Here is an 18,380-nt window from a genome sequence, read left to right as displayed (position 1 = left end):
CAAGCCGTTTCACAGTGAAGCAGATCACACTAATGAAGGAATCAAAACATAATTTATTACAGCAGCTTCCACTCAGTCGTGCTGGAACGCTCTCTTACATACACACGCTGAGAAGGCAAAGACATGACAGGGGCTGATAGATTCTTCCTACTTCATTACCCCCAGTCTTTCAGAGTGTAGCATAAGTCCGCATCAAATCAGCAACCGGCTAATCAAACAAAGGCTCAAGCACTGCTTAAAACGACTAAGGAAAATAGATTCATTTGGACGATTATCCTTTTCTTGCTTGAAATTAGTGGCTATTTGGCACACCTAAAATAATTAAGTGAAATCTCTTTGTCACTTCACCAAGCAGCATGCTGGGTAATAATAGTAAACCTGATAAAAGGGATAGTTGACTTTAAGATGGAAATTGTCATCATTTGCTCACCATCATGTCATTCTAAACTGTAAGCTGTTTTATATATGAATGTTTTATATGTATTTTATGTATTATGTTTTATAGTTGAATTGTATATTTAATCATTTTTTTACATCAGATCCCAAAATCCCATATCCACGTGTACCGCAAAATAATGGCGAGAAAATGTATCTTTCTCTCTAGTTCTGTTCCAAGCAAAAATTACAAAAATACAGAGAGTATCTTGATTTCTGAACAAATGCTGATTCATGAGCAAATGACTCTTAAAAACTGGCTCTTTTAAAAAAAACTCACTCAAATACAGTCCGAGTTACGGAATTAAGTCAGACAGTTCCATCACCGAATGAACTCTGAATCTTTCAGAATACTGAATAAACTTCTGACTCGCTTACTAAACTGCAATTTGTCATTTTCAGTGACAGCCGTCTCAAAATAAAGTTGTATATATTTACAACATATACAACAGTAGTGATCACAGTGTGTCAATTTCCAAAAAGAAATTGGTCTGTATAACTAAAAAGTATTCTTAAGATAGCTTAATATTATAAAACAAGCTATTTAAGTGACTATTTCTTACAAATCAAATATGCAGGTTGGACATCAATAGCATCAAATGTCATTGGTTCTTGCATGTAATGACATCAAATCTGAGCCATAAGTGATTTGCATGAACAATTTGAGAGCAAAAAATGATTTACATTTCAATTTATTCTTCACAAAAAGTTGGACTACTTTAAAACTTTTAATGTTGTATCTATGACATTATGTTGCCATTGTGAACTACTGCTGGATGAAAAAGCTGCAGGACGATTCTCTAAAAAAGAAAAAAAATTATACAGGTTTGGACCAACTTGAGGGTGAGTATATGATGACAATTTTAATTTTTGGGTGAACTATGCCTTTAAAATTGGATTTATTGGATTATTATCTTTCAGAAAGGCAGAGTACAACTGTCCATTTCTGAACTAACAATGAAATATGACATGCTGGTTTCAGTCATAGATCCATATAAGGCTTGTTTAACCCTCATTGTGTTTGTCCACCCTGTGCAGATCAGAGTTATCAAAAATGTAAAAAATTATAACACTGATTTTGAGTGCCAACACATTTTGTCCCAATGCAGAGCCACAGATTTGAATCAGAGTTTGCTGTTCTTCTGGAATTGTGACACCAGGCCCATCACCTGCTCCGAAGCCTTGATGACTTTATTCTGCAGGTAGGCGGCGCTGTTTGTGCTGGTCTCATCTAAAAAGTAGCGATAATTTACCATTATGCCGCAAGAGTTGGCAATTCCTCGTGGGCTTGTGTCCGCTTGCCAGTTCAGCCTCCACATGGTGGCGCCGTTCTGAAGATGGAAGTTGGCCACAGGGTTTAGGGCGTAGCCCCGGCGTTTCTCTCCGTACAGGTACCAGGCGCAGAGCCGCATTAGGGCAGGTTCCAGAGCACGGATCAGGCGGTCGGAGCGGATCCACTCGCTGGTGCTGATGAGCCTGCGCAGGGCCTCCAGAGCTGGGGCACCAGGGGCGGCTCCCGTCACATCCTCCACCTCCCTCCACTCCTGCTCAGACAGGAGCTCTATGGCACGTCCCTCCTTCTTGTGCTGTCCGAGAGCCCCTTGTAGCCATAAGAAGAAACCAGGGATGGGAGACAGACTGGAGAACTGGGCCATGTGAGGAAATTCACTCTGCACAGAAAGGTAAACACAGACGGTTAACTCTCAAATGCATATCTCTACCAACACACCCAAAAATTATATATACGTCATATAGGTTTTACAGTAAATTGAGTAAAGGAGTGTCTCAATTCATGGACAAATGACTATTATGAGCGGATTTTAAGCAAATGACTCTTACGAACTGACAAACTAATGAATAACTCAAAAACACTCAACCTCATTAATTACAGATTCAAATCAGACAGTTTTTGCATTGAATGAGTTCTGAATGTGAACATGTCTTGTGAAACTTGAATTAGGATCTGATTTACTGACTGGTTGTTCACATAATAAAAAAAGAGATTTTTGTCATAATATAAATATATATATTACACATTTATTTGATCAAAGATACAGCAAAAACATTGTGAAATATGAATACAATTAAACATTACAGTGTCACATGATTCCTAATCATTTTAATATGCTGATTTGGTGCTCAATTTTTTTTTTTTATTATCAATGTTAAAAACAGTTGTTGCTGAATATTTTTGTGTAAACCATGATATGTTTATATAAAGTACCTATATCCTCTCTCCTTATTCTTCTTTTTCTCTTTATTTTTATCCTCTATCCGCACTCCATTTGTACAAATTTAAAAACCATGTTGAACAAGTCCACTGTGTCTCTTTCTCATCCCCCACAAGGACATAGACACGCTCATTTTCTCTCCCTCTTCTGCCCACATTCAACAAGAAGAAAGCACTGAACAAACCAAACGTGTCAGACTGGCCCCGGAGGAGCAGAGATTTTAAGTCCTCCACATCTCAAGTCCATCACACTTCCCTCTCGCTCTCATTCTTTGCCATGCATCATTCCTTCAGACAGGCAGGAGTGAAGGGAGATTAAGCATGTCCAAGATCACTTTTCATTCATCAACTCAATTTTCTGTAAAACATCAGTCAGTGGGTTTAAAGCTACAGAGAGCGAGAACGAAGAGTAAGGACAAGAAGAGAGTGAATGTAAGATAGAAAGCGAGTGCAAAAGAGCCCCATGAGGATTCTGCTGAAAGACAAGCAAACCCTCCTTCCATTCTCCTAAATCACACCGTGACCTTTCTCCACTTCTTTTTTTCTGTCTATCATCCATCCATCACACCAATCGTCCCCTTGTGGCATGGTGAGACACCTTTACTCTTTCTTCAGCAGAAGGATGATCTCAAACTCTCACAGGTACTTTATACTTTTTTCCAAACTACATAAACTTTACACAAATTTTCTCAAGTTTTACAAACAGCTTCAACTTCTCACAGATTTCAATTCACAGTCAACAATAATTACAAAGTTGTTAAACTTTGGCATGTAACTCATCTCATATGAACATGAAACTGCCTATTTATAACAGTAGTAACAATAAACTTAGTAACAATACCTAAAGCAACAATGGTGTTTTGCTGGAAACTATGGTTACTATAGTAAATTTTTTTGTAAGGGTCATATGGATATTTATGGACCAAGATGGAGGGTACTTTTTTCAAAGAAAAACAAGTGAGCTGCATTTGCACACACACTTCAGAAACTAATTTAAATACAAACCCAGAGCATCAACATGTACAGTTTGCATGAAATAATATCTATCAACTGTCCATTTCCACTCAAATGATGCCTTCAATCTCTCATTTGGGTAAATCAGCTCTCTGAGAACCGCAGCCCTTCACAGAGAGCTCTTTACTACGGTTAACCTCTATTACACAAACAGCCATCCAGCACTTTGTTTCACCAACATTCCCGCTGAAGCAAAACTCATCTGAATCTCTAAACCCGAGTGCCTCTCGTTTCTTTTCCATTTGATTTCACCTTCATCTAGTAAAGAGGCAGGAGCTCTGTGACATGCCATGTGTCCCTCCTTCTTTATGTTATTGAGGGTGACAGCTGAAATTGTATTAGTTTTCCTGCTTTTTCTCTCTTCCAGCTAGAAATGTGCTAAAGTACAATGCCTGGCATTAGGTGATGCTGTGGGACAAATATACTAATGTTATTACAGTTTTTAGGTTCAATTTAAAATTTGTATTGAATTAATTAAATTGCATATTAGTTTTTGTTTACAAAATGCCCAAACCAGGGTCAGCAGGCCAAAGATGGCCAGCGATGACCTTTGATATCACAAGAGAAGGGGGCAAAAAAAACAGAGTTTTATTTTTTCAAAAAGAAATGTAAAACAAAAATGAATACAATTTATATATTAATTTTTGTTTTATTTTTGCACTGAAATGTAAAAAACTATGTGTAAATTTGATTAAAATATAATTTAAAAAATTGATGATAAATTGTATTAATTATATTAAAAAAAAATTTTTTATAATATATTTTAATATAAAATACACACAGACTCACATAAGATATGTGACCCTGGAGCACAAAACCAGTCTTAAGTCGCTGGGGTATATTTGTAGCAATAGCCAAAAAAACATTGTATGAGTCAAAATTATCGATTTTTCCTTTTATGCCAAAATCATTAGGATATTAAGTAAAGATTATCTTCCATGAAGATATTTTGTAAATTTCCTACCGTATATATATATATCAAAACTTAATTTTTGATTAGTAATATGCATTGCTAAGAACTTCATTTGGACAACTTTAAAGGTGATTTTCTCAGTATTTTGATTTTTTTGCACCCTCAGATTCCAGATTTTCAAACAGTTGTATCTCGGTTAAACCTCAATTTCGAGAAATTAACCCTTATGACTGGTTTTGTGGTCCAGGGTCACATATATATAATGTAATATTTTGAATATAGTGTTTAAAATCCTACTTGACTCAATAGCAGACTGTTTTCCTAGCATTTATTATTTATCCATAGTATGCAATAATTATTTAAAGAGCTGTGATGAACATCACTTTTTATGATTCATTGTCTCATTCATTTGCCCACCTGCAGTTCTCGGACCACCCTCTTGATGAGGTAATTTCCAAGCTCCACCCCCTGCAATCCAGCCTGAGTGGAGGAGATGGAGTAGAAGATGGCCGCATTGATCTTGTTCACATCCTCATCCGTGTCTAGAGTGGAAAACTCTCTTACAATTCCCTGGGAAAATAAGAGACACGTGGTAAATTAATAAATTCATGGAGCACTCACTGGAGGCATTGGCAGAATCAGGGACCATACTGAACAAATCTGTACATTCTAGTTTAAATTGTGCTGTTTTGGAGCATTTTTAACTGCCTGTCTTGCACAAGGACGCTCTCTCCCTTCATGAACCCAATAATACGTTTACACTCTATTTGACCATAAATTATTCTTTGTGATGAATAACAAATGTGATTTTCATTTGCATTTACCTGGATATTATTTGCTATGTCTTCAGTTAAGGCAACGTGCAGCACCACCAGTGGTTCTCCAGGCATGGAGGCGTGGGTGAAGGCGTAACATCTCCGGTATGGCCCCACTCTGCGTTTGATATCCGTCCAGTTCCGCACAGGATGGACTGCCTCGTACCTGTAGGATCAACCAAACAAACAAACAAAAAAGGCTCAACTGGGAAGGCAAATAAAAAGGAAATGTTTATACATATGAGTGAGATCTTACTGGCTGATCTTCTGAAGGATCTCGCATGGGGACTGCCAAGTGATTCTTTCGAGTCGGAGTAACCCAACGGAGAACCATTCTGACAGAAGACTCTTCAGAGTGCTGTTCAGATCCTAACACACCAAGATATACAAACACAAGAAGAACAGCACTGAAGAATGTGAGAAGTGAACATGCTGTTTCATTTAAAGAAGTTCTGAAAGTTCTCAAAGTTCTCAAGTTATTATTATTGTGATTACATTGTGAGACCCTGAACCAGTATTATTTTACTATTATTTATATACCATCATAGTTTTTTTATACATATATATATATATATATATATATAATTACACTTATAATACTAACACAAGGTGCACAGATGATAAAAGCTGTTTTCTTTTTTTCGTATCTTTTAACAAATCTTGAGAAGTTCATGCATCTGTCATCCCTAATTTCCAAATTAATATGTTTAACTTACATCAGGGGGAACACCTATTTGCTCCAAGGTAAATTCAAACAGCTGATAAAAACATCACAATAATCCACACGACTCCAGTCCATCAATTAAAATCTTGTGAAGCAGAAAGTTTATGGATTATGGGCTGGTATTTTGGTCAGAAGGGACAGTTTAACACCTAAATGATGGATTTGTTTCTTACAAACACAGCTTTTCACTTCACAAGCTGTTAATTGATGGACTGGAATCATGTGGTTTACTTATTGATTATTATGTTTTTATCAGTTGTTTGAATTCTCATTCTGATGGCACCCATTCACTGCAGAGGATCCATTGGTGAGCAAGTGATAGAATGCGACAATTCTCCAAATCTGAAGAAACAAACTCATCTACATTTTGGATGGCCTGAGGGTGAGTAAATATTTTCATTTTTGGGTGGAATATTACTGTAATGTTAATAATACATTCATATTCGTTCATTTGAAGTATTGAGAATGTTGAAGAAATGTCAGTAACAACTCTGTTCAGGTACACAAATCGCTGTCAAATCATTTTTTCTATGTGTTTAATCCCATTACTGTGCAATTTAAAGGGGTCATATGATGCAATTTCAATTTTTCCTTTCTCTTTGGAGTGTTACAAGCTCTTGGTGCATAAAGAAGATCTGTAAAGTTGCAAAGACTAAAGTCTCAAATCCAAAGAGATATTCTTTATAAAAGTCCAAGGTAAATTCAAACAGCTGATAAAAACATCACAATAATCCACACGACTCCAGTCCATCAATTAAAATCTTGTGAAGCAGAAAGTTTATGGATTATGGGCTGGTATTTTGGTCAGAAGGGACAGTTTAACACCTAAATGATGGATTTGTTTCTTACAAACACAGCTTTTCACTTCACAAGCTGTTAATTGATGGACTGGAATCATGTGGTTTACTTATTGATTATTATGTTTTTATCAGTTGTTTGAATTCTCATTCTGATGGCACCCATTCACTGCAGAGGATCCATTGGTGAGCAAGTGATAGAATGCGACAATTCTCCAAATCTGAAGAAACAAACTCATCTACATTTTGGATGGCCTGAGGGTGAGTAAATATTTTCATTTTTGGGTGGAATATTACTGTAATGTTAATAATACATTCATATTCGTTCATTTGAAGTATTGAGAATGTTGAAGAAATGTCAGTAACAGCTCTGTTCAGGTACACAAATCGCTGTCAAATCATTTTTTCTATGTTTTTAATCCCATTACTGTGCAATTTAAAGGGGTCATATGATGCGATTTCAATTTTTCCTTTCTCTTTGGAGTGTTACAAGCTCTTGGTGCATAAAGAAGATCTGTATTTTCATTTTTGGGTGGAATATTACTGTAATGTTAATAATACATTCATATTCGTTCATTTGAAGTATTGAGAATGTTGAAGAAATGTCAGTAACAACTCTGTTCAGGTACACAAATCGCTGTCAAATCATTTTTTCTATGTGTTTAATCCCATTACTGTGCAATTTAAAGGGGTCATATGATGCAATTTCAATTTTTCCTTTCTCTTTGGAGTGTTACAAGCTCTTGGTGCATAAAGAAGATCTGTAAAGTTGCAAAGACTAAAGTCTCAAATCCAAAGAGATATTCTTTATAAAAGTCAGCCACAAGTTTATAAGAGTCAGCCACACCTACCTAAAACGGCTCGTTCTATCTAACACGCCCCCACATATCTAATCATTGATAACAAGAAGAAATGTTTCTTGAGCGCCAAATAGGTATATTAGAATGATTTGTGAAGGATGGTGTGACACTAAAGACTGGAGTAATGGCTGCTGAAAATTCAGGAATAAAGTACATTTTAAAATATAATGAAGTAGAAAGCAGCTCTTTTCATTAGTAGTAATTTTTCACAATATTCCAGTTTTAACTATTTTTGCACACACAAATGCAGCCTTGGTGAGCAAGAAACAGTAAAAAATCATACAGTACCAACTACAATCTTTTGTGATACTTATTCGCACACTTATATACATACATAAACATGCATTTTTTTAAATTATATATTTAATTGAATTTTTAAATGTTTGAGAAAAGCAGTACAAAAGTTTCCATCAGCTGGTTGTTATATTCTTTATTTCAGATGAAAACACCTAAAGAGGAAAGCATGGACAACAGTGACAGAAGGTACAGTAAGATCGCTGTCACATGTGATGTTATTATTGGTAGCCAGGACTGCACATTTAGTTTCACAGATTGAGGCTTTTGATTTAGAGAAACGGCATCAGCAGCCAGCAGCTGCACTTGGAAATGAGTTTTAATCCATTTACGATTCAATATGCAATCATACTTTTTTTTTCTTGCCTTTGGAGTTGATGAAAATTAATTCTGATGAATTGAATGTGCGCAGTTCTGGACAATATCCATTCCGATTTTCTCGCTACATTGGCTGTCTTTCAGAAAATTAATTTATTTATTGGAAAGAAAGCTGTGGCATGTCAGAAAAGTAATAAGTTTAAAGCATTCAGATCAGACTGGGTGGGAGGGGGTCCTGGGGTGGAATGAATTGGAGCCTGAGGCATAAATCTGCACAAGCAAACATTTAACATGTATTGATATTTCATCTACAGAAATAAATTTCATATATAAGATTTGTATATATAAAAGTTGGACCATCTAAAATCTCTCATTGACTGTTTCTGTCTCAGATAAGATAAGAACAGTACGTCTCTAATCAGGGACTTTGACAATCAGGCACTTTGTAAATCAAGTCTTGCTGGTGATTGCAGGTGGGAGGTTGATTTACACGGCAGAGGTCAGACTCTAAAACTGCTGAAGGTGTCCGAGTGTTCTTTTAAACTTAATCTCTCCCTGAAAGTTCAAAGCTGAATAGAACCATTTGTTATGATAATTGTAATTAATTGATTTGGTCTGCTCACCTCCCGCCACATCTGAATCATGCTTTATGGAAATTAAAGCTTGGATCTCTCCGCAGTTATCCATGGGCATAATTATTGTAATTATATAATTATCATCAGTGGCCATTAAGCATTATTGTGTAATCACCGTAATTTAGTCATTGTCATTGGCCAATGCATATTTGTCCTTTTGGGGGTTTTTTAGACTGAAGTTCTTACAGCCTTCAATTGTGTTTTTGGCTGTTTGTCTATTTTAGCTCTCAGATGAATGTTAAGGAAGACCCAGGGGAAGGTCCTGACTTTGTAACAAAAGGGAAAGGGAAAAAGAGGAAAAGAAAGGCAGATAACACGGATGGTCCCTCTTCTACCTCTGAAGCGCCTATGTAAGTGTTTGTTTTTTTCTAAGCGTAGCAATGAATGAATAAGCCAATAGCAGATCCTGCTTGATATATTTCTTATTTATAGAAGCAGTGGGGTAAGCTGTGCTACTTTTTACTTAGGGATAAATCAATTTCAGAGACCTTGCAATTAATTGACTAGCTTATTACATTTAATTTATTTGCCAGAAGAGTATGGAATTTCTATTGATTGTCAGAGTTGCCTTTGACTTTTTAGCATAAAAGTGTTCATGTGCATTAATCATAGGCAACTGTATATGATGGGCCCATTCTAAATATATGCTATTATTTAAACATTTGGGGGTTTTATCTTTTTGAAAGTCTCTTCTGGTATGCTTACCAAGGCAGCGTGTATTTTATTAAAAATCCATAAAAAAAAACGGCAATATCATGAAATATTATTACAGTCTAAAATAACTGTTCTATTTTAATACAATTTCAAATGTAAATTTCTCCTGTGATGGCGAAGCTGAATTTTCAGCAACCATTACTCCAGTCTTCACTGTCACATGATCCTTTAGAAATCATTGTAATATACCGATTTGGTGCTCTAAAAAGGGATTCTTTACATGTATTGTCTGCTTACTGTATGTCTTTGAAAGGCCAAAGAAGAAGAAGAAGAAAGTTGCAGAAGAGGGACAAGGAAACTCAACAACAGCGAATAAGAAAAAAAACAAGGAAAAAAAAAGAAAAGGTGGGTTTTACCCAGTGTTACGGGGCTGACGAGACGTGAGACTTGCAGATCCATTCGCAGAGCTTTTATTGGAGAAGACCCAGAGTGCGTTAGCGGTACATTGATTATAGAGAGAAGAACTGAGTGACAGAGCGTTCGCTGAAATCCTAGTAATTTGGGTATTTGAAAACCAAAAATCTTTAACACTAGAACCGCCAGGGGTTGCTGTATACCTAAAAGCGCCAGCGGGTAAATTTTACCCACGCACATGACAGCTGTTTTTGAATGGCTAAAGAACATATTATTTCACTGTATTATGCTACTGTCTTCACAAAGAAGTGTCTAGAGTCAACTAGGGCTAAGGCAAATGACTAGGGCTAAGGCAAATGACTAGGGCTAAGGCAAATGACTAGGGCTAAGGCAAATGACTAGGGCTAAGGCAAATGACTAGGGCTAAGGCAAATGACTAGGGCTAAGGCAAATGACTAGGGCTAAGGCAAATGACTAGGGCTAAGGCAAATGACTAGGGCTAAGGCAAATGACTAGGGCTAAGGCAAATGACTAGGGCTAAGGCAAATGACTAGGGCTAAGGCAAATGACTAGGGCTAAGGCAAATGACTAGGGCTAAGGCAAATGACTAGGGCTAAGGCAAATGACTAGGGCTAAGGCAAATGACTAGGGCTAAGGCAAATGACTAGGGCTAAGGCAAATGACTAGGGCTAAGGCAAATGACTAGGGCTAAGGCAAATGACTAGGGCTAAGGCAAATGACTAGGGCTAAGGCAAATGACTAGGGCTAAGGCAAATGACTAGGGCTAAGGCAAATGACTAGGGCTAAGGCAAATGACTAGGGCTAAGGCAAATGACTAGGGCTAAGGCAAATGACTAGGGCTAAGGCAAATGACTAGGGCTAAGGCAAATGACTAGGGCTAAGGCAAATGACTAGGGCTAAGGCAAATGACTAGGGCTAAGGCAAATGACTAGGGCTAAGGCAAATGACTAGGGCTAAGGCAAATGACTAGGGCTAAGGCAAATGACTAGGGCTAAGGCAAATGACTAGGGCTAAGGCAAATGACTAGGGCTAAGGCAAATGACTAGGGCTAAGGCAAATGACTAGGGCTAAGGCAAATGACTAGGGCTAAGGCAAATGACTAGGGCTAAGGCAAATGACTAGGGCTAAGGCTAAGGCAAATGACTAGGGCTAAGGCAAATGACTAGGGCTCCGTAAGGTAGCTATCTCTAGGAGAGTGATAAATGCTGAAACAATACTCGGCAGAGGGAAGGGATCAGAGTGAGTGTTAAATAGTGAGGGAGTGATATGAAACAGCTGGGTGCAATCAGTGTAAACAGGTGTGTGCAATTCGTGCTGAGTGCAATCAGTGCAATGCATGATGGGAAATGTAGTCCGGGGTGATGTGCAACAGTGTGTAGTGCGAGAGTCAATGAATAGGAAAGTTCATGGACCGGATTCGTGACACCCAGAGTGCGTTAGCGGTACATTGATTATAGAGAGAAGAACTGAGTGACAGAGCGTTCGCTGAAATCCTAGTAATTTGGGTATTTGAAAACCAAAAATCTTTAACACTAGAACCGCCAGGGGTTGCTGTATACCTAAAAGCGCCAGCGGGTAAATTTTACCCACGCACATGACAGCTGTTTTTGAATGGCTAAAGAACATATTATTTCACTGTATTATGCTACTGTCTTCACAAAGAAGTGTCTAGAGTCATGAAATGATGTCTAGTCATCAACTATATTTTTGTCCTGTTGTTTTATGTTCAAGGCTTTTTTTATGCAGGCTTTTCATAACGGTCAATATTAAGCTAAACAAGCCTGCACTGACAACGAGAATTAGAAGGAAGTAGGCTAAATACATATTTGGGTGGTGTAATAGGCTATTATAATACAATGTCATTAATCAATATATTAGGATAACCTATGTTATTTAAATGACTAAAATAGCCTATAGACAATAATGAGCAATAATAATTCACCACATTGCATAGGATGATGCGATGACAAATTCAAGCCCACAGCTTCACCTGATTCATTATTAATTTGTTTAGTTATATCATTTATAATTTGAATTATACAAGAACACCACCAATAAACTTTGGGTAATCAAAAAAAGAAAGAAAGTTGTATTCATTAGCCTACATCAGATTGGATTTTTTTCTTCAGGAAACAGGCAGACTAGAATAAATAGCAACACAGACGCGAACAGTAAACCATAGAAATGGCAAAGCAATAAATTAAATAATCCACATTTTTAACAATTATGAGTAACATTAGGATAAAACGTCTAAATATGATATATTGATCGCTGTCAGATGCTGAGCCGACAGGATGCTTTACTTATCTCCCCACCATCAGACTCTCCATCACTCATGGCATTTAGTGCTTCTTATTTATTTACCCCGTGGAGGTTCTAGTGTTAAAAAGGACACATGCTGAGATAAGCTACATAAAGGCACAGTCAGAAAGTTCTGCAATACTGTATGTCAGTAAATTTTGCATTAACTATAATTCTATACCATACAAGGTTGATTTTATATTAATTTCTTTACCAGTTTTTGTAAAACACTGATTTGTATTTTTTACAAAAAAATAGTCTTGGTTGAAACTTCAGTTCACATGATGAATAGGCATGTTATCACTTTCCATTTTTTCACACGAATCACAGAAATGTAATTTCATTCATCTTTTGATATTTATCTGAACCTCCAACTGCAGGTCAACAGCAACTTCGCAGTCACCCTCCAATTTGATGGATTTACAGTAAAAGACCATGTCGCAAAAGCGATTGCCTGTGCTGAAAAGCCGTCATTTTGTTCAACAACTGTTGCTCTCTACCGGTGGTAGTAATTTTAGTTCTGCGGAAAGCAGTTTTGGAGAACATTTCTCTCTTGCAGAGCCCAAAATCCTTATTTTCGGATGAAACCGTTTACAGTTTTGTTTTTGGCGTACTGTGAAAAGATGCAGTCCACACTGCCCCTCAGGAGTTCATTCTGGTCAGGTGTTGTCTATTTTCCAACTGCAGACTAGAATTCTGTGGGTTTCAATTTCTCAAAGTATCTTTGGAAAAGTAAATGTTTTGTGTCTCATGTGGATCCACCAACATCTCAATGAGAAAAGCTTTTTATCTGAATAGCAAAATGCCATTTGTCACTATTGTATTCCTCCATTGTAACTAAAAATACAACACAATACAAAAATTAACATTAACATTAACTATGTATTTTTAATGTTAATGTAATGTCATAATGTTTTAACGTCAATGTCATAATGTTAATGTTAATATAATGTTTAGAGATACTATACCCTGCAAGTTTTGCCTCAAAAACTCTCTAAACTTGCAACCAAATTGTCAACCGCAAGGCACAATTAATCCTGTTTTTGCATATATCCTGTTTTGACAGCTTCACAATTCGTAGTAGAGTGTTAATCTTCCTGTCAACTTTTGGAGCGTAATATTGTGCCAAAAGTATTTCCAAGTTGTTATGTAGGTGTTATGTTCAATTAAAGTGTTCAATTAAAATGTAAAAATAATAATAATGAAAAAGGTTCAGCTTAAACATTTAAATTGAACTGAGATGTTTTGAATTTTGATGTTAAACATTGTGAATTCTGCTAATTTAAATATGCCACCAAGGCATAATATTGATTTATATCATATATGAATAATATAGGAGAATACTATATAAGCAATATATAAAACTATTAAAATTATAATAGTATACATGATATATGAATAATAATAATATGATCATTTAATGAAAACCTTTTTCCCCCACTAAATATAAGAAAATTATTTTTAGCTAGAGTCCAACTCTGTTTAAATCTGAGTCTTTAAAAGTTTATTTTGCTATGTACTCCGAGCAAAAATGCTGTATTACAGTTTTATTTGAAAGCAAGCAGCTATTTTAAATCTTATTTTTGCAGTAGACTGGAGGTTACTACTACCACTTAGAGAGAAATGTATTGAAATATGGAAAGTCTCACTCCTCCTCAGGTGACAATGAGTCCAGCAGTGCTTGTTTAAATTGGCCACTTTTGGGGGATAAAGATTTGCAACTCCTGCAAAATGCAGACACTATTCACAAAATTTGCAAAAATGACCCCCCTTTTCCCTTTCAAATGTGATAAAAGAGGAAGGAGGGTGTTCTGTCTCCACTAAGAAGAAAAAAACCAAGGAAGAGATAGAGGCAGCCAGGGCTCTCAAGATAAAGAAGAAAGAAGAGGAAGAGAAACAAAGATGGAGATGGTAGGCTCTCTGCATGCATCTTCTTGTCTGTACGGAAGAGAGACACCTTGTAGCCCGGAAGTTTTGTTTGTCTCTTTTCTACTTTTCTTGACTTCTTGACTCTTTCACAGGTGGGAGGAAGAGAAGTATGAGGATGGAATTAAATTGAAGTTTCTAGAACACAAAGGGCCGTATTTCCCTCCCGAGTATCAACCCCTTCCAGATGATGTCAAGTTTTACTATACATATTCAGACATTATAAAGATCTAGTTGTGTCTGTGTTACTGATGCATCACATGGAATCGTTTCAAAGCAAAACGTGTACAAAAGACAGAGAATTTGGTAAGAGAGCAGTCAGTTCATTGGTCAGTGCTGTTCTTTTTAATTTTCTCGGTTTGGGCACACAGCCCAGCTCAAGGTTAACCTGTTCCTCTGCTGGTGTCAGGCGTACTCCAGAGAGCACAGGAAGAGTCTTTAATCTCTTTGCTAAACTTTAAGGTCAGCTTCCTCTATTAATATCCACTCTGCCATTTACCATACAGAGGCGTTTCTTAAACTATAAGTGCATTTTGGAAGGCCCAGGCCATTAATCTTGGTAGAATAAACCGGAGGGGGAAGTATTTGGATTTTGTAACCTGGACTCTCTGAACGGTAAGCTATAAATGCAGTTTTGATTATATTTGTCCTATAGGCCATGATTCTCGTTGATGCATTTAAAGTCCTATTTTGCTGTGTGTGCTGTTGTGTCTTGTGGGACCGTGAGTGGTTAAGATGGTTATAAAATCCTTCTGTAGTAGATCTGTGCTAACGATATCTTTTTTATGTGCTTTTGACTCTTATGTTTTATGTTCTTTTGTCTTAGGAGGAAATAAGCTAATAAATAGATGAACTAATGTTTATCTACGGAGTTTTCAGAAACAAACTTTTAGTCATTAGAATACTCATATTTAGGATTAGTGTGCACTAATTATTGAACTTGCCTGCAGTTAGTGCTTTACACATGAATGAAATCTCAGATCATTCAGCTTACAGAGGAGATATGTGATGGGGGGTTTTTTCTACATAATCGGAATAGTGAATCTTCTTTTTGCGCCTTGCAAATAATGAAACATTGAAAAAGAAAGGCACTATAATCGCTAATCACTATATTTGTGAATGACTGATCAATTAAAATTTTGAATTGAATGAAAAAATAAGCCTGTAATTATTTTGATATTATGGACGATTGCTAATAAATGCCCAAATTAAAAATTCTATTCAATGTAGTGTCCAAAAAAAATCCAATATTATAAAATATTAAAAGTGAATTTAGGCATCGCTACTGAAATGAATATATCTAGAATATCTCTAGATATATTAATAATGTGTAGCAAACAAACAGAAGTACTTGGTTCTACCCATAGGTTGTTAAATGGATTCTGAATTTTGGACATTACACTCAAAAATGACTTTTTGATTAGAAATGATGACATCAAAAAACGAAAAATCAAAAATCAAAAAAATGAAACCTATGCACAGACGATTAGTTAAAAATAAGGGTGCATTTTCATTTCATTTTGATTTTAAATATCAATGTCAATATATTAACATTAGATGATAAACACTAGATAATCATCAAATCATCTACTGCATGTTTATATAACATACTTAATTAATGGTATGTACTTTGACCCAACCCACACATAGCTGGTTGTTAGCTGGTTGCTTTAGTCGCTAATGTCCTTAGAGGAAGTAAATATGTTCTGTTTTGTTGTAGGAAAGCCAGAGAAGCTCAGCCTACCAGCTGAGCAAGTGGCCCTATTCTTTGCTCAGATGCTGGATCACGAATACACCACAAAAGAAGTCTTCCGCAATAACTTCTTCAGGGACTGGAGGAAGGTAAACCTCTCTGACACTTGTAAGCCTAGCTCAATCTTTAACCACTAGCTTTTACAGTTGCGCGTTTGTGGAGGCTCTAGGAGGGATGGGTGTCGGGTTATGAGTACGGAACTGTTATGAAGCTTACAGCATCCCAGTAGGCCTCGGGGCGTATCATGCAGAATTAATTTTGTGCTGCTTAGTGCTCAATGCTCTTGAAAATGCGATTTGTGTAAAGGCATTGATATGCTAATCCAGACAACTCGCTTCCCGCATATGAACAAATCCAATTTAACTGTTTTATTATAACACGGAAGCCCCTGCTCGCTTCACTGAGCACAGTCTCCGCCCCGTGCCCGACTGTCAATCTCGAGAATGAGCGAGAGAGGAATTCAAGTGATGAGACACCAGCTCTATTATTATAGTGCTTTCGTAAAATGTTGTGAGTGTTTTTGTGTCAATCTGTTTGGTGCTCGCTGTTTTTTTTTTTTCAGGTGATCTGCAGCGTAGCGTTTGCAGCAAACACTTGTTTAAAAATGTTAATTTAGATGTGTCATGACCGTTTGACCCATTTAGTACTTATTAATGAAGACTAAACTTCTGAATACCATTGAGGGTTGAGTGGATAATGAATTTCTTGTGTTTCAATATATGGCTGCCCACAGTTGCGCCCACATTCATTGGCTCTGCACTGTAGACAGCAATTAGAAAAACAAGGTCAATGAAAAGTGTGCTGGGAGGGAGGAGGCGTGTTTATGTACTTCTTAGCATTTGGTAATTACTGCACATTAGAGACCCGCCAGAACTGTGCGCCACAGGACGTAATCAGAGAGCAGCTTAACTCATAACTAGATGCAAAACTGTTTTTAGCATAAGTGCAATTGCAGGTATAGAAGAATTCATCTTTGATTGCTTTTTCTTAGTGATGGCTTCAACTAGGGAAGCAGCAATATTGAAATTCTGGCCAAGACTTTTTTTTCGGTCAAGTAACCAATAGATGTCATATATATATATATATATATATATACTTAACTCATAACTAGATGCAAAACTGTTTTTAGCATAAGTGCAATTGCAGGTATAGAAGAATTCATCTTTGATTGCTTTTTCTTAGTGATGGCTTCAACTAGGGAAGCAGCAATATTGAAATTCTGGCCAAGACTTTTTTTTCGGTCAAGTAACCAATAGATGTCATATATATATATATATATATATATTTTATGTATAATTGCAAGAAGATTTAGAGAAGTGTAATGATCTATCTCTGCTTTCACACACAGACCCAAAAAAAAGCATGTGGTGAAAAACTGATGACCTTAATCAAGCTTTATGGGGAATTATCATCTCCAACCCCCTAGTAATTTCTCCTCTTGTGGTGAAGCCGCAGCTGGCTCAGCTATTCACTCATGTTGATGTGAACTTCCCTCCTGTATAAACATATGATTAAGCACCATTTACGGAGTATGAAGTAACACTACGATGTAGGAATATAGGCCTATGTAAATGTCCATTCAGTAATAAAATACAATAGGTCACATGTTAACCCACAACAACAATGTCAAAGCAGCTGTCTTGTGGTAAAGTAACCCAAAACAATAGTTTCAAAAACAAGAGCCCTGGATCACGTCAAAATCACAATCCCATCATTTTCATCTTGAATTTGTATGTTTAGTGAAAACTCATTCGTGAAATCACTGCTAGACACTAAAATAGTAACAGAGAGATCACTGTAGACATTTCAGACCTCCTGTACTGTACCTATTTGCATTATTATCTTTTTTTAATTATGAGCTTGTGTTTCTATCAGCCTACTAGCAAGAGCACATGTCCCAGAGGGAGTGAGCCAATATTCTCTTTTAGTCTGTATACTTCATAAGTAGGTCAGCAATCTGTAATGTCTCTCATAAGGATGTTGAGGAAATGCTTCTTAGATCAAAGCTTTTTTGTCACACTTGCCCTGAAATAACTGTTAACTCTTGATAAAGAGGGACTTGCAGCGTTTTTATTGCGTAACCAGACAAGACAGGGTCAATCACCAGTAGATACAATAGCGGAGGCTAGGCTGAAACAGAACGTGGGACGGGCAGGAGGTCGAGACAGGCGGCAGACAAACACAGTAGTAGAACAATCCAAGTCAGGGCAGGCAGAAACAGATCAGAGTGCGATAAAACAGTCCAAGGTCAAACGAGTAGGCAAGATACAGGGTAA

General features: G+C 36.8%; 2 protein-coding genes across 2 annotated transcripts in view; one reads left to right on the top strand and one right to left on the bottom strand.

Moving 5' to 3' along the window:
* Nucleotides 1-468: 468 nt before the first annotated feature.
* LOC107583902 (malonyl-CoA decarboxylase, mitochondrial-like) lies at nucleotides 469-6,091 on the bottom strand. The gene is made up of 5 exons (XM_016270255.1): nucleotides 6,083-6,091; nucleotides 5,664-5,776; nucleotides 5,417-5,573; nucleotides 5,010-5,162; nucleotides 469-2,105 (listed from the first exon to the last, which is right to left on the bottom strand). The coding sequence occupies exons 1-5, from the start codon at nucleotides 6,089-6,091 to the stop codon at nucleotides 1,560-1,562; spliced, it is 978 nt and encodes a 325-aa protein (XP_016125741.1). The 3' UTR covers nucleotides 469-1,559.
* A 2,140-nt stretch (nucleotides 6,092-8,231) lies between these two features.
* Nucleotides 8,232-18,380, top strand: part of LOC107583901 (DNA topoisomerase 1-like) — a 23,191-nt gene continuing 13,042 nt past the window's right edge. Inside the window, exons 1-7 of the mRNA XM_016270254.1 lie at nucleotides 8,232-8,271; nucleotides 9,260-9,385; nucleotides 10,003-10,094; nucleotides 14,222-14,336; nucleotides 14,447-14,584; nucleotides 14,723-14,733; nucleotides 16,072-16,193. Coding sequence (XP_016125740.1) covers nucleotides 8,252-8,271; nucleotides 9,260-9,385; nucleotides 10,003-10,094; nucleotides 14,222-14,336; nucleotides 14,447-14,584; nucleotides 14,723-14,733; nucleotides 16,072-16,193 — 624 coding nt within the window. The 5' untranslated portion in view covers nucleotides 8,232-8,251. The remainder of the gene's footprint in view (nucleotides 8,272-9,259; nucleotides 9,386-10,002; nucleotides 10,095-14,221; nucleotides 14,337-14,446; nucleotides 14,585-14,722; nucleotides 14,734-16,071; nucleotides 16,194-18,380) is intronic.

Source organism: Sinocyclocheilus grahami, unplaced genomic scaffold (genome assembly GCF_001515645.1).
Source record: "Sinocyclocheilus grahami isolate Dianchi unplaced genomic scaffold, SAMN03320097.WGS_v1.1 scaffold55.1, whole genome shotgun sequence".
Lineage (NCBI taxonomy): Eukaryota > Metazoa > Chordata > Actinopteri > Cypriniformes > Cyprinidae > Sinocyclocheilus > Sinocyclocheilus grahami.
The sequence above is the reverse complement of the archived record's forward strand: the minus strand, read 5'-3'. Positions and strand labels throughout refer to the sequence as shown.

Coding starts and splice junctions, on each gene's coding strand:
- LOC107583902 (XM_016270255.1), bottom strand. Junction 5,574..5,663: donor ATCCTTCAGAAGATCAGCCA/GTAAGATCTCAC, acceptor TTGATCCTACAG/GTACGAGGCAGTCCATCCTG. Junction 5,163..5,416: donor ACATAGCAAATAATATCCAG/GTAAATGCAAAT, acceptor TTATTTTCCCAG/GGAATTGTAAGAGAGTTTTC.